At 35.0% G+C, this 14,120-nt stretch overlaps 2 protein-coding genes across 3 annotated transcripts; both read left to right on the forward strand.

Annotated features, from left to right (window-relative positions):
- Nucleotides 1-456: 456 nt before the first annotated feature.
- On the forward strand, nt 457-2,431 carry LOC115950834 (desiccation-related protein PCC13-62-like). The gene is made up of 3 exons (XM_031068092.1): nt 457-808; nt 1,060-1,285; nt 1,964-2,431. Exons 1-3 carry the CDS (start codon nt 477-479, stop codon nt 2,348-2,350), a joined length of 945 nt encoding a protein of 314 aa, XP_030923952.1. The 5' UTR covers nt 457-476; the 3' UTR covers nt 2,351-2,431.
- A 4,115-nt stretch (nt 2,432-6,546) lies between these two features.
- Nucleotides 6,547-12,536, forward strand: LOC115995037 (rRNA-processing protein EFG1). Of its 2 annotated transcripts, none has more exons than XM_031119445.1 (8): nt 6,547-7,019; nt 7,799-7,928; nt 8,043-8,170; nt 8,517-8,655; nt 9,838-9,952; nt 10,228-10,291; nt 10,394-10,681; nt 12,156-12,536. In XM_031119445.1, exons 1-8 carry the CDS (start codon nt 6,867-6,869, stop codon nt 12,159-12,161), a joined length of 1,023 nt encoding a protein of 340 aa, XP_030975305.1. In that variant the 5' UTR covers nt 6,547-6,866; the 3' UTR covers nt 12,162-12,536. The 2 variants fall into 2 exon arrangements, with proteins under 2 accessions (XP_030975305.1, XP_030975306.1); XM_031119446.1 differs by having other exon boundaries at nt 6,614-7,019; nt 10,400-10,681.
- The last annotated feature ends 1,584 nt before the right edge of the window (nt 12,537-14,120 follow it).

A 14,120-nucleotide genomic window follows, 5' to 3' on the forward strand; every position in this document is an offset into this window, starting at 1 on the left:
AAATGATGCAATGACCAGTTTAGCTTTTAGAGTTGGTTCTGACAAAGTCCACATTAGCATCAATACATCATAAATTCACAACTTAAAAAAAGCATTATTGATTTTACATTTCAAATCATCCCCCATTCACTAACCACCACAATATACTTTTGAATCATACAAACCTACCCTCCTAATATTCCTCGTGTATCAACCACAATTTATTCTAGGACCACAACTCTTAACATATCTTTTTCTACAACTATCTTATGTGGCAGATTATGTATCACTTTCACATAGACCTATCACTTTTTCTCCATCAATCACAGTCAGCCACATAGAAGAGTTGTGATAAAATGTGTGAAATATGTTGTGGTCTTAGAATTATTGTTATTGTAACACATATGTATCAGCCAAATATTATATATAAATATAAACAGTAGCATGAATCTCACATATCTACTACTAGCTAGCAAAAATAGCCAACAAAACAAACTATGGCACTAACTGCTACTAGCACAGCCACCATCACCACTTTACTAGTCTCCCTCCTCTTCCTTCCCAAATTTTATTCTTTTGAACTAATCATAGACTACGATTATTCATCAATCTCAAAATCAGACGTGGATCTTTTGGAATTTCCTCTGAACTTAGAGTTCTTGGAAGCTGAATTCTTTTTGCATGGCTCTTTGGGTTATGGCTTAGATAAATTTGCTCCAAATTTAACCAAGGGAGGTCCATCACCTATTGGTGCTAAAAGGGCAAAGCTAGACCCTTTTACCCAGGATATTATCAAGCAATTTGCTTTCCAAGAAGTTGGACACTTGAGGTTTCTCTCTTGAAATCATTATTTAATTTCTTTCACTCTTTTTTGTGTGTGTTTAATGGCTAACGGGTTTCAGTTAGTTTAATTGACAAAGATTTTTGCCCTTGAATAAGTGATTTGGATTTGAATTCCATGTTGATGCTTTGACATGATGATAAAGACCAATCATCATAATGTAGATACTATAGATTTTAAATACTATCATAGCTATAAAATTATAAATAATGGTACTAATTACTAAGTTTTTGATGCAGGGCCATTCAAAAAATAGTTAAAGGATTTCCAAGACCATTATTGGATTTAAGTGCAACATCATTTGCAAAAGTGGTTGATCGTGCATTTGGGCGACCATTGGCCCCACCTTTTGATCCTTATGCCAGTGGACTAAACTTTCTCCTTGCATCTTACCTTATTCCTTATGTTGGACTCACTGGCTATGTTGGAGCAAATTCAAAACTACAAGCCCCTGCTTCCAAAAGGGTAACCAAGAGTTAAACTTGATTATTGATCCCTAGTAATGTTCTATGAAATAGACAGTAATAACAATATATTGCTTCTATGTGCATGTAAATATATTCACACACACTACCATTGTTTTTATAGAAAAAACTATCATTTTTCCGCTACGAAATGATAAAGCTTAACAAGTAAATTTGTAATTTTTTAAAGGTCCACAATCAAGTTATACATAGTATAATTCACTTAATAGTTTTTTTATTGGATTAATATTTTAAAAATCCTATTGTTGGATTATATGTTCTCCATATTTTTAACATGCATGCCAAAGTTTGTATCAATCAATGTAATTTACTTTTTAATCCACAAACTTCTTTTTTCTACCAATTTTAAAGTAAAAAATTGAAATTTTAAACATTTTATAGATGACATAATTATTAATCTCTAGTCATCTTTATATTTTTCATGCGTATAAGTTATAAGAAGACAATATAATTCAAGTTATTCAATGGTGGATTTGTCAAAATTTACATTTGATTTATATATTGAGTGATATAACATTGATAAAAGTTATGCTAGGTTTAAGTTAAACCCAACCATTTTTTGAGATGAGAGGTAGATTGCCTGGTAGAGTAGAGATAGAAGTCAAGTTCACATCATTAAACCATTATTTTAACAAAATGTGGATGTGGATATGTTCAGCTTGTTGCAGGCCTTTTAGCCGTGGAATCAGGCCAAGATGCAATTATTCGAACCTTATTATACGAGCGTGCAACAGTGAAGGTGCCACCATATGGAATAACTGTGGCAGAGTTTACAGATCGCTTTTCAGAATTAAGGAATAAGCTTGGGCATGCAGGTTTTAAAGACGAAGGCCTTGTGGTTCCCCTAGTTGAAGGTGCTGAGGGAAAGATCATAGGGAACGTACTTGCTGGAAATAGAAACTCCATTGCATTTGAAAGGTCCCCAGAAGAGGTATTAAGGATTGTGTATGGTGGAGGTAATGAGCATAAACCCGGTGGGTTCTATCCAAAAGGAGCTAAAGGTCGCATCGCCAGATCTCATTTACATTCTATGCCTACAGCTTGATTAAAATAAAACTTTGGTGTGCTTTTTTTTTTTTTTTTTTAATTGTTTATTTTAGTGTTTAAATTATGTGCCCTTTGCATTGATAAGAAATAAATCTTTTTTGAGTCTTTATGATTGATAAATTACTGTTTTTAGCTTTATCAACTTTGTTCAAATGCTTAGACTTCGTGTAGAATCCAGCTAACTTATTAGTAATCAACATAGAATAAGTGTCATAAGTTCAAATCCTATCATATCTTAATAAAATGAGGGGGAAGAGGGGTAGGGGTTGGAGTTAAGTAGGTAAGATTTATTCAAAAACTAAGCTAACAATGTATCATATATTCGTATCCTTATCTAATTATCCAACTCTTAATAATTTGAAACCCTAATAAATTATAACCCGAGAGGGCCGAGACTAAGTGGCGAGCTTGAAATATGCCATATATATAGGGCTATCTCAAGCTGCTGTAAGAAGAGGACACTTGCAAGGAGGTAGCTCAATAAGAACCTCCACAGACTAACTACATTAATACGAAGTTCACGAGATCATAAAGTTTTAGAGTTAGAGACATTTCCTTGATTTTTGGTCTCCTTATAAACTCTTAATCTAATCTACTAATTTCTATTTTTATCTTCTCTATCTATTTCAAGTTAATGCGATTGACATTTTTTGTTCATTCGGCTTACCCACCTCGGGAGATTGTATAGTACCGAGGGAGGACATGGTTATTCCATGAATTTTGGGGTAATAGTGAAAAATTCTTATCTTTCAACATTAATATATGCACCTATCTAGAGTATGTATACTTTTTTAAATGGCTAAAAGTATTAGAAGGGGAAAAATGTAGAGGATTTTTTTTTTTTTTTTTGAAAAAAGCAAATAGTGTAAATAAACATTTTTTTTAACACAAAACTGAATTTATTTTCTTAAAAATCCTAGAGAAAACACTAATGAAACGAGGAAGACGAAAACCAAAATATTCATAAACGCTTAAAACAATCACTTAGACATCTAAAAACATCATATGATATAGGCATAATAATTTGTTGCTAATTTGTCAAACAAAATATTTACAAATAGTACTGAAAGAAAAATACACGAAATTAATTTGTGTAGGCCATCTTTTTTTAACCACTCAAACTCAAGTCAACACTAAACACCCCACACACACACACATACATATTGAAAGTAAACACCATTCATATTAAGAGCATTCATAAAATGACAAAATAAATACTTGCATCAAGGAAAATATATGAATTTATTAATATAAGACAATGAAGGTACAAACCACTAATAGATCTATATAACAATGCTTGATTTGGGCTCTTTCTAATGAGAAATTTTGGGTTTGTATCACCATTACGTAACGTCCTCCATCAAATGTATAAAATCACAGCTTTTAAAAGCCATCTCCCTGACACTCCCCCATTGCTTGGGATATGGATTCAACCTCCCCTCCACATATCTCACATTGCACGGGATATAAATATATTTAATTGCAGAATCTCCATATATAGAAGCACCGTTTAACTATTTCGGCACCTCGGACTGCCATATTGCCCTCTATACATGCACTCTCTGTGTCTACAAAATTCGAGCATTCCGCATAGGTTGGGTTGGACGATGCTCAAAATTAAGCTAGGTAGAATGAACAGAGAAAGCTCTTGCCTTGCTATGGGTCCAAACTTACTTGACGAGTTGGTATGCTTGGATTTTCTATTAAAATTCTGGATATCATCTCTGCTTCCTCTTCGTTGAACACTTCTCGGATAAGTGAAAGATTCTACTAATTTGTGTTTAAGTCAAGTAGCTTTGCTACTCTTGTCTAGGCATCCAGACCCCATCTCAAGGAGAGGACTTTAGCATGGTACGTTCAAGGTAGGCACCCATTTATCACCATATATATGGACACACTTTCCATTCCCTATCCTCCACACCAGCCCTACTGGCTATATTGCAAATTTGGGCATGCACAACTTTAGCCCATTTTAGTCAAAAAAATGGGTCTTTCTTCCCTCCCCTTTGGCCCCACCAAAATTTTGCCTTAAACATATTTTGTTCATAACTTCATATTATAATATTACATGGTTTTTGAACTAAATAAGCTTCTTAAAAAAATAAGTAAATAAAGCTATCTAAAACTATGAGATTTATATACAACAACTATGTGTACGTTTGGTATTCCAAAGTTTCTGATAATTTATTTGCTAAATATTAGACAAAAAATATAATAGCTTTTATGCTAAATGTATGACAAAAATATTAAATTTTGCTTCTTCTTTTTTTAAGTTAATTTTGTTAATTAAAAAAAAAAAAAACTGCAACAAAAAGTAAAAAACAAATTTTCTGTTGCCAATAGGATAGTATATATCAACAATACTATGGGGGTGCAACTATTCTTACACTCAGGGTCTGTTTGGATAGAACTTATTTTGTTGAAACTGAAAACTTAAAACTTAAAACACTGTAGCAAAATAATTTTTAAATGTGTGAATAGTACTGTGGGACCCATATTTAATGAAAAAATTGATAAAAAATGAAATTTGTGGGTCCGTGAATAGTGCACGGACCCACTGATTGACAGAAAAGTCAAAAAAAGGGGCCAAACAGTACTGAACAGTACTCTACTGTTCCGCTTGTCCCCTGAAACGCGTGTAGAAAAAAAAAAAAAAGAAAAAAAAAAGAAAGAAGCAAAACGCATAACGCAAAACGCATAACTCTGGATCCAAACTTACACTCAATCTTACAACTTGTTAACTCATTTGATAAATTATGAATGGTTAAGTAAAGGTGGTGGGTCACACAAGTTAGTATTGTTAATCAAATATTTAAATTTCAAGATTTTATAGTATATAATTTTACATAAAAGAATAAGTTTATTAATTGAATAGTAAATAACACCCAATTTGAATGAAATTTAATATGCATGTTATAAACATAATAAACATGCAATCTAAAAATTAGATTTTCAAAATTCACATCCAATAAAAAAAAATATGAGGAGTTTGAAGGGTACACTATTTTGATTTATTGAAAGGAAAAGTTAACGAATGCCTTAAGGTATTGATTTATGAAATATTTTTAGAAAATTTTTATAAAAAAAAAAAATATTTTTTATAGCTTTTTACATTCTTATAAAAGTGATGTCAAAATTTTTCTAAAATTGTTTATTAACAATTAGCCTAAGGAAACTCATTAACATGACTCTTTATTGAATGAATGGTTTCAGAACCACAAACTATTCCACAACTTTTTGCCATAAGAAGTTGTGCAATAGTTTGTGCAAAAAATCTAAAACTACATAAAATGCCACAACAATTTACATGGCAAACTATAAGTATCAGAAGGAAAAAAAAAAAAAAAGTGGTAATTGTACGGGCATTAGGTATGGGCCCAACCCATTAGCCCATGTATGCCCAAGAACTATGGGCCTAGTAGCAGATCATGGGTTATATTAATCCAGAAATCAACGATAGGTCGAGGATCAAACCAATCGGTAACAATAGTGCCTTGGGGGAAATTGCCTATCGTGCACTGTTTGGTAGCGGGTGTAAGTTTATAGATAGTCATATCTAACACAAGAAGTGGGCCTTATCTAGTCAAGAATATATTCCAGAAGGGCCCCACCAACATAAAAAACCTCTCCCATTATCATGACAATCCCACTAGGGGCTGAAGGAATGAAAATGAGGGTTGGAAAATCTAGAGAGAGAAATTGATACACTAGAAGAATCAAGAGAGACATTGCTAGAGGGGAGGGAGCTCAATATGCACCCCGAGACTTCATGTGAAAGACATAGAGGGAGATAACATTCTAGTTGGGCCTCAAACTCCATCACTTGGGCTGTTAGGTTGGCCTTAAAAGGTCTTACCATTGTAGTAATTTCTTCACCCACCTTAAACAAATAAATTGGGGGCTCTACTTCATAGTTTATCAAGCATTTTGGACTGGGCCACCCTAGTAATTAGTTCAGGTGAAAGTAATAAGCAAGTTGCTTGTTACTTTCACGTGAATTAATTACAATTTGACATGTAGGATAATTGTGGCATTTTATGCGATACTAAAATTATTCTTGATTGTGGTACTAGGTTTTTTTTTTTTTTTTTTTTTTTTTTTTTTTTTTTTTTTTTTTAATCCAGATGTCTCTGCCTCGTGGCAAATAAGGTGAATTTTGAAGTGCCTTTGAGCCGATATGGCAAAACAAAAGCCACACAATGTCAAGTGAGGGCAAATGGTAGTAGTAACTACTACTAGTAACAAAGTTTTGAGCAAAACCTAGTAAACAAACAAAGAAATCATTCGCATGGTTAGAAAAGCAAGAAAGAAAAAATGTCACAAACGCCGAGAAAGTGAGTGAGCCATCACTGTCATTAATTCATTAAAACTCACAAAAACCCACCAATGTCGGAATTATACATATATATACCAATAAAGAGAGAAATCGCTTATATATTTTTATCATTACATTAGGGCGAAGCGAACACAAATAGAATCGCGGCTTATCTAAGCGATTTTAGCGAACAACCTCCATGGCCCACGGTGGCTATGGCAAGCGCAGGGTCAAGCCCGCCGCTCGCCGATCGAAGAGCTTAGGCGTAGAGAAGAAGGCCAAGCCCAAGCCTAAGGCCAAGCCCGTCACGCTCAAGAACCAGATTCGATCCATCGAGCGCATGCTCAGGAAGGTACCTTTTGTTTTGTTTTGTTTTATTATGGCGTCTGAATTTGTTTATGAAGTGAACTTTCTTTTCGTTATTAGGGTTAGGTTTTTGTGTGCCTTTCAGTAAAGTTAAGTCGCTGTTTGGTTGCTGAGAAAGACAAAAATCAGAAAGGTTGGAAAATGGAAGGAGAGTTCTTAGAATTGAATATTGGCATTTTTATCGTATGTGGCCTAAACAATTAGGTTGTTTGGGTCAAATTACCACATGGGTTGTGTGTGGAGTCTCAAATGCTGGAATTATTGTTTGCTTTTGATTTTTATAATGGTTTTCAGGCTGCCAAGGGTCTTGTAGCTCAACTAGCACCTCCTGGTGTTTTGAATTCAAATCCCCCCACCCCATCTATTGAATTATCAACAACAAAAAATTGGTTTTCTATGTTGCATTGCTGACAATATGAAATGGAAAATTGCTAGCTGAGCTAGTTGCAATTTAAAGATTAATGCTTCATTCCCTTACTTTTAGTATACCTTCTATTAGTATAGTTGAGATTTGCCTCCGTAGAGTTGATTCCATGTAACGAGTGCTAGTGCTATTTTTCCCCATTTGGTGAATTAATGTGTGTCATTTTTCACAAAGTTGTTGTGTGCACCCTAGTGCCAATGAGTTTTGGCTCAAATGGGATTTACTCCTCCCATAGGAGTGGGTGGAGGGTGAGTTCATGGGTTCAAAACCCACTGGGTACGTGTATAACTTGCCAATAAAAGAAGTTTAGTGCATCCTAACTAATATTTCACTTTTTCAAGGATTTACCACCTGATGTTCGGGAGGCTCAAGAGAAGAAGCTAGAAGGACTCAAGAAACAGCAGGAGATCCATTCTCGTCTTGCTATTGAACGCCAAATATTCTTGCGAGATAGGAAGATAAAATTTTTTGGTATGTTTCCTTGAAGTTTGTTCATGGTTGACTTTCTTGCATTGTGTGAAACTTAATTGCATTGAGAATGAACATTTTACTTAACTCATGCAAGTGAATATGTGCCCTTTTCAGAGAGAAGAAAGGTAGAAAGAAGAATCAGACGTCTAGAGAAATCCCAACGTTCTTCATCTGGTCAGGCACAAGATGCAGAGATTGCTGAACAACTTTCTAAATTGAAAGAAGATCTTGAATATGTTAGGGTGAGATAAATATCGAATGCTGATCTGTTGCTTCAAGAATTTGGCAATATGGCATTTGTAGATATATTTTGAGCTTAACTAGATAATGTTTGCACCATGAGAATTTATGAGCTTTTTCATGCCTTTTAACCTTACCAAAGCAATATTTTGAACATATACTGTGGCGATTCACTGTGTACTTTATGACAATGCTAAACTGTTTGTTTGAATTTCTGTCCTATATGGAAAGAGCTATAAAGTCAGCTTTGCTTTGATCACAGACTTGTGGCCTGTTTTTGTGAATAAAATGCTTACCAATAAAGATAAGCTGTTGGGGACTAAAAGATCATGTTTAATTGAATTGCAGTTTTTCCCCAAGACTGAGAAATATGTGTCTTTGTTTACTGGAGGTGATGGCTCAGACATAGTTGATTCGAGAAATAAATTGCGCAAGCAAATCAAAGCCAACTTAGTAGCTGCTGCAGCTAGTGGGAAGGATTTGGAAGGTATTTACTTTGCTCTAGTTCCATTAGCACTTTGCCACATCTTGTTTGGAGATTGACTTATTTTGCATAATTACTGGGCCTAGCTGGTTTGTCAAGCATTGACATAAATTCAAATTGTCGGATATTGTTGCAAAGACTGTTCTAGATATTTTTTTTGTGAATATGTTTTGTGGAACATGCATATCTTGCTTGGTTCTGCTTGTGTTCACATGTTGGGTCTAGCACCAACCCGCCTTCTGACCCGATCAGATTGGGTTTCAAAAATATCAATTGATGCTGCTCTGAAAATGATTGGCTGTACAAATGTGATTCCATTCCAAGTTGTCAGTCGGAATTGGTCAGTTCTGTCAGGTGAGAGAGGCACGGTGAGGCCTAGGTCTGGCTTCCCTTGACCATGATCTGGCCTCACATGGTGGTTGTAGTGGACAGCGAGGCCTAGATCTTTCGAGACATGTTAGGTTGGTTGTATTTGGAAATAAAACTCCTCTACACCCGATATTTGACTGAAACTGATTAGATTTCACATCACAGAATCCAATGCTAACTGTAGCAGCATCCTAAATCATCTGAAATGAGTCAGATGGGTTTTGTTACTCAGTTTTTTGAGCAGCCATAGTATTTGGGTCATTCTCTGTGGAGCATTAAAACAAAATGTAAATATGTAACATTAGTACATTACAATGATTTTTTGCAGGTTTGATATTTGTACACATGCTAAATGAAACTTACTTGATGGTTCAACTTGATCTCTTTTGTAAATTTTCAGATAACAAAATATTTTAAAAGGCTTCTATGTTTGCTCCTGACAGATATTTGAAGCTTCATGATCTGGCTTGCAAAGTTAATTGTATATTAAAAAGTAGATATGATAAAATAACATGGAAAATTCTTTAGGAACTTCTAAAAAATTATAAACTCCAAAAATGATTGAGATCTAATTAAATGTCAATAATTGGGCTGGATTTTGTATAGACAAGCATAGCCATCAAACTTGTAATCATTAAACTCAAGTACGTGTACAACCTTGGTGGCCAGTGATGATGTCCAGCTCTGTGTAAGATTGATGTTGTGATTTTTACCTTTTGATTATTTGCTCTATCTCAGCTTTGATTTGGTCATAAGTACTCCTTGGGTCTTGTTATGCTCACAAGAATGATGCCATACTTGAACTTCTCTCAACAGAGACAGGGAGTGAGGATGATGGGCTTTTGGATCTAAGTGAAGATGATTTCTTCCTTAGTGGTAGTTCAAGTGATGAAGCAGATGCAGATGATGAATGGACTGACAAGAGTACAAGGTATTTATCATTATCTTTGAGTGGAAATTCTAGTCTTTAGAACTTCTTTTCTAATTTTGAGAGCAAGATGATTGATAATGTTAATTGGCTGTAAAGCTGGTCTCAATGCTGATTTAGTTGAAGTCTTCCATTCAATCTCTTCGCTGGTACATTGGCTGCTGTAATTATTATCCTTATGATATTGCATTTCTACTTCTCTTTTATATCGTAATACCTGTAATAAAATGTTTTTGCATTAATGGTGCCTTTAAAACTTTTGTCATTGATTTTTGCAGGGAACAGGCTTCTAGTGCTTCAGGCAAAGCAGCATCTGGCATGTCCAGTGATGAAAGGAATCAGGTTTGTTGTCTAACTCTAATTTGAATGTTGCACTGTTAGAAGGAAGAAATTAACTCTTTTGATGTACTCTTTTCTTTTCTTCACTTCAATATTTTTATATAGAGACAGATTTCTGCCAGAGCTTTAATGCCTCCACCCCGGCCATCCACCAATAGCGTATCAACTTCAGGTCGCTTTCAATCAAGATTCGGGCCTTCATCAAGCAAAAATAAATCAGTACAGCGGGCCGAAATGTCAACATCCAGCAACACATCAAATAGCCGAAGTGGTTCTTCCTATAAATCAAGGAGCTTCTCAAACTCAAAGACAGGTCACAGTAGCAACCTAAGTTCCAACTCTGATGCTCATAAACCCCGAAGAAAGAGAAGGCCAAAGAAGAAAAAGCAGCAGGTGTTTTACTTGTGACTATATAATTGTAATATGTCCTTGCTATATATATCCATTGTTGGTATTGCACTACTGACATTTGCCTTATGGTAGACAACTAACCTAGCCTAACCTTCGTACGTTATTATTTTTACCTCTTAACTCTCTTAGATGGTTTCTGTTAATATCATCAAATAGGGTAGTATAAAACTTTTCCATTCTTTGAAATTTCTATTGACTACTTCTAACCTAGGCTAACCTTCATACATGTTTTCACTTAACTCTGAACTATCTAAGATGGTTTCTGTATGTAACTTTGCCATTCTTTAAATTTAAGATGCTTGGTCAAAGGCTACCAAATTTTTGCTGTCCTCTCTTGTCTTTTTATTTCTTAACTTTTCTAGCTTTAGCCAGACAGCCCTCATATATGAAAACCAGAATGAGTTACTACACCTATTTTGCCGTATCAGGACATATTTGATCTCCGCCACCTCCATCAAGTTCATTGAACTTTACATGACTGATTTGAAATTCACTTATCATATAGTATTTAAGTTTTTCCATCTCATACAGGGGTTGTCTATGAATATGCCACAATTCATTCATATTAAATGCCACTGGTGGCATCAAGATTTTTACACTTAAGCACACTGGTCAGAGTCCCCCCAACCCCCCTGGGGGAATTTTCATCAAGTTTCTCCTTTTGAGGCTGGAGTACTAGTTGACAAGGATAGTAAACTGGCTAGGATGTTTTGGCTATGTGCAAAAAAAACTTTAAGTGGGTCCTCATGATTAGCTTACAGGTTTCTAGATACAGTGTGCGTTTGGTATAGCTTATTTTCATTGGTGATTTTGTATAAAAATAAGTTGTGTAATAGTGCAATTCCACCTAGAAAAAAAGTGAGGCTTTTGCATTGTAAGGGAAATTTAATGGGCTAATGTGTAGTGATATTATTTGTGTAGCCAAGTTCATATAGCTGGGGTAAGGCTTCTTTGAATTATGCTTTGTCATAAATCAATGGATGAGCATGGGTGATGATATATGGTGTTTGTAATCAGTGTTCTAGAAAGTGTCCCTGGTGCTCTAGTTTTTCGTTTATCATTAAATATACAATTCTCTGTTCTGTCTGTGTCCTTGTTGCAGGTTCCGTAGGGGGTTTATTCTCTTGATGTGCTCAAGTCTAAATCTTGCATATGACCTGCTTTGTCTTTATAGCAGGGGATGGCATGTATTATTTGTCTCATTATGAAATTTCTTCAATAGTCAGTGTCTACATGTACACACAAATGCCATGGGCTAGTCTAAATCCAAACTGTGTAATTGTTTTAGATTTGCTTATTTACATGAAACCAGTTTGTTGTTAATCTTACTTTTTCCAGTTATTTCTATATTGAGCCTTGGATCAGGAATATAACAGGATCCATGGTTTAAAATTTTAGTTTACATATATATTTTTTCTTACTTGAATATATAATTACTTCTCTTCTTTTGTTGCAGGCATAAATTGGACGGATTTGCTGCTGATGTGGTGTTGCTATAATCAATTTAACCAGTTTGTGAGATGTTTATGCAAAACATAAAGCTTAATTGTTTAATCACCAATTGTTTCTTATCTTCTTTCATAGATAGGTTAAGAATCTGTCCTCACCGTTCTCTATAATGATTAGGTCGACCATTCTTACTTGAAGCTAGGGTTTTGAGTATTTATTTCCAAAGTAACTGTAGTTGAAGTCAAAATGAGTCCCCTAGGGGATACCTGGTAAATTGGGAAGTGATGGTGTTGTGTTAGTATGGAATTCTTGGTGCTCATTGTACTAATATGTATCAGAAAGTTGCTTTGATTTTGGGAAAGCCATAATGTTTTTTTTTTCTTGGTCATTCCCTTTTTATGGCAATTCTTGTTATTTATCTGAAAACTATGTTCTTTTCTCTTTTGGGTTTACTGGCATGTGATCTGGAGGAATGAAGACGTGGACAGAGGTGAATACATTTTCTGACCCTATCTGAATTAGTTGTGAAAATACTATCAAGACTGACTTGCATTTCGTTTTTTTTTTTTTTTTTTTTTTTTTTAAATGCAAATGAGATCAGGCTTTTCTATTATTTAATCATGTTTATGGCTTACGTCTAGAATAACCTTTGTCATTATATTCACTCAGAATTTTCCTCTATCCACGTTTTCAACAAATTGAGCATTCGGGCTAGTCTATGAATTGCCTCAATTTCACTTTCTGTCGACATAGGATGCACTCCATTTTCAGAACACCCCGGTTGTCTTTCCTACTCTGTCCAATCTTGGAATCATATAACCCGTTTGACATAAGAACTCTTGCAAACTGAGTCACCCTCCAGAATCATGTTGATTGCAAACTGGGTGGTTTTCTTGGCCGCAGCAGCTTCAAGTCAAATGTGATCAACTCTTCTGCTTAATAAGACTACCATCCTTCCCCCTTTATCCCTTAACTATCAGCCTTTTCAAGTTCCTCCATTGTGGCATTGTCATAGTTCACCCTTGTACATCCGGTAAGGGAGGTGCCCAAGCAACCGTTTATTGACTTCTGTCTGCGTCCTAGTTGCACAATGGTGGCTTGCCTAAACTCCTGCACATATTTCATGACACTAGCCGTCAACGATTTTGGTTCTTTCCTTTTACCTCCATCTATTCTCCAAACTGTCATGAAAAAAATTTGTTGTCTGCAAAATTGCCTAGAAGTTTATCATTTCCCAAATCTGCAAAATCCGAGTGACAACTACTTTTGTTGTTGAACCCAAGTGGACTCAGCTCTCCATTCCACAATGCATGCATATTAGTCTCAAAAGAACTTTTGCCCTCCTCACACACCTTGTCGAATCTTTCTTCCTTCTGTACAGTGTTCACCTCAATGAGGCTAATGTCCTAATAAAATGGATCAATGCCACATCAAGAAAGCAAACTTCATAATTGACCTTTTTTCCACTTTTTTAGTACAACTCATTCCCCAGAAATTAATCCAATCTCATTAAAGCGAGAGGGATCGAGGATGTAGAATAATAGTTGCAATTATCCTAAAGGGATTGAGGATATAGGATAAAGTTTAATTGCAACTATTATCCAATAGAACTCTAAATTAAAGAACAGAGACATTTTTGGGTAACAACACTCAGAACCAATAGTATGTGCTTTCCTAGCAAATCTTTTTATTTTTAAACACCAGTAAAAAATCATAGATATTTACGTTAATTGAAGCATTTCTACACTTGCATTTACATTCTCACAAAACAAACTCTATCACGAACACCGTTTCATACTATCATAAGTATATCTAATCACTTAAACCCAATCCTAGTTCTTGATTCAGCAACGGGCAACATTCTACACTGTCACTAGCTATTAGTCAGATAATCTTGAATCTGGGTAGTCTGAAAAAATAAATTCAACGTTCTTAATGTATAGTGATGAGCCAAAAAAAAATTCAAAGTTCA

This window comes from Quercus lobata, chromosome 6, assembly GCF_001633185.2.
Source record: "Quercus lobata isolate SW786 chromosome 6, ValleyOak3.0 Primary Assembly, whole genome shotgun sequence".
Classification (NCBI taxonomy): Eukaryota; Viridiplantae; Streptophyta; class Magnoliopsida; order Fagales; family Fagaceae; genus Quercus; species Quercus lobata.

Coding starts and splice junctions, on each gene's coding strand:
- LOC115950834 (XM_031068092.1), top strand. CDS start 477: ATGGCACTAACTGCTACTAGCACAGCCACCATCACCACTTTACTAGTC. Junction 809..1,059: donor CAAGAAGTTGGACACTTGAG/GTTTCTCTCTTG, acceptor TTTTTGATGCAG/GGCCATTCAAAAAATAGTTA. Junction 1,286..1,963: donor AAGCCCCTGCTTCCAAAAGG/GTAACCAAGAGT, acceptor GGATATGTTCAG/CTTGTTGCAGGCCTTTTAGC.
- LOC115995037 (XM_031119445.1), top strand. CDS start 6,867: ATGGCCCACGGTGGCTATGGCAAGCGCAGGGTCAAGCCCGCCGCTCGC. Junction 8,656..9,837: donor TAGTGGGAAGGATTTGGAAG/GTATTTACTTTG, acceptor TTCTCTCAACAG/AGACAGGGAGTGAGGATGAT. Junction 9,953..10,227: donor TGGACTGACAAGAGTACAAG/GTATTTATCATT, acceptor TGATTTTTGCAG/GGAACAGGCTTCTAGTGCTT.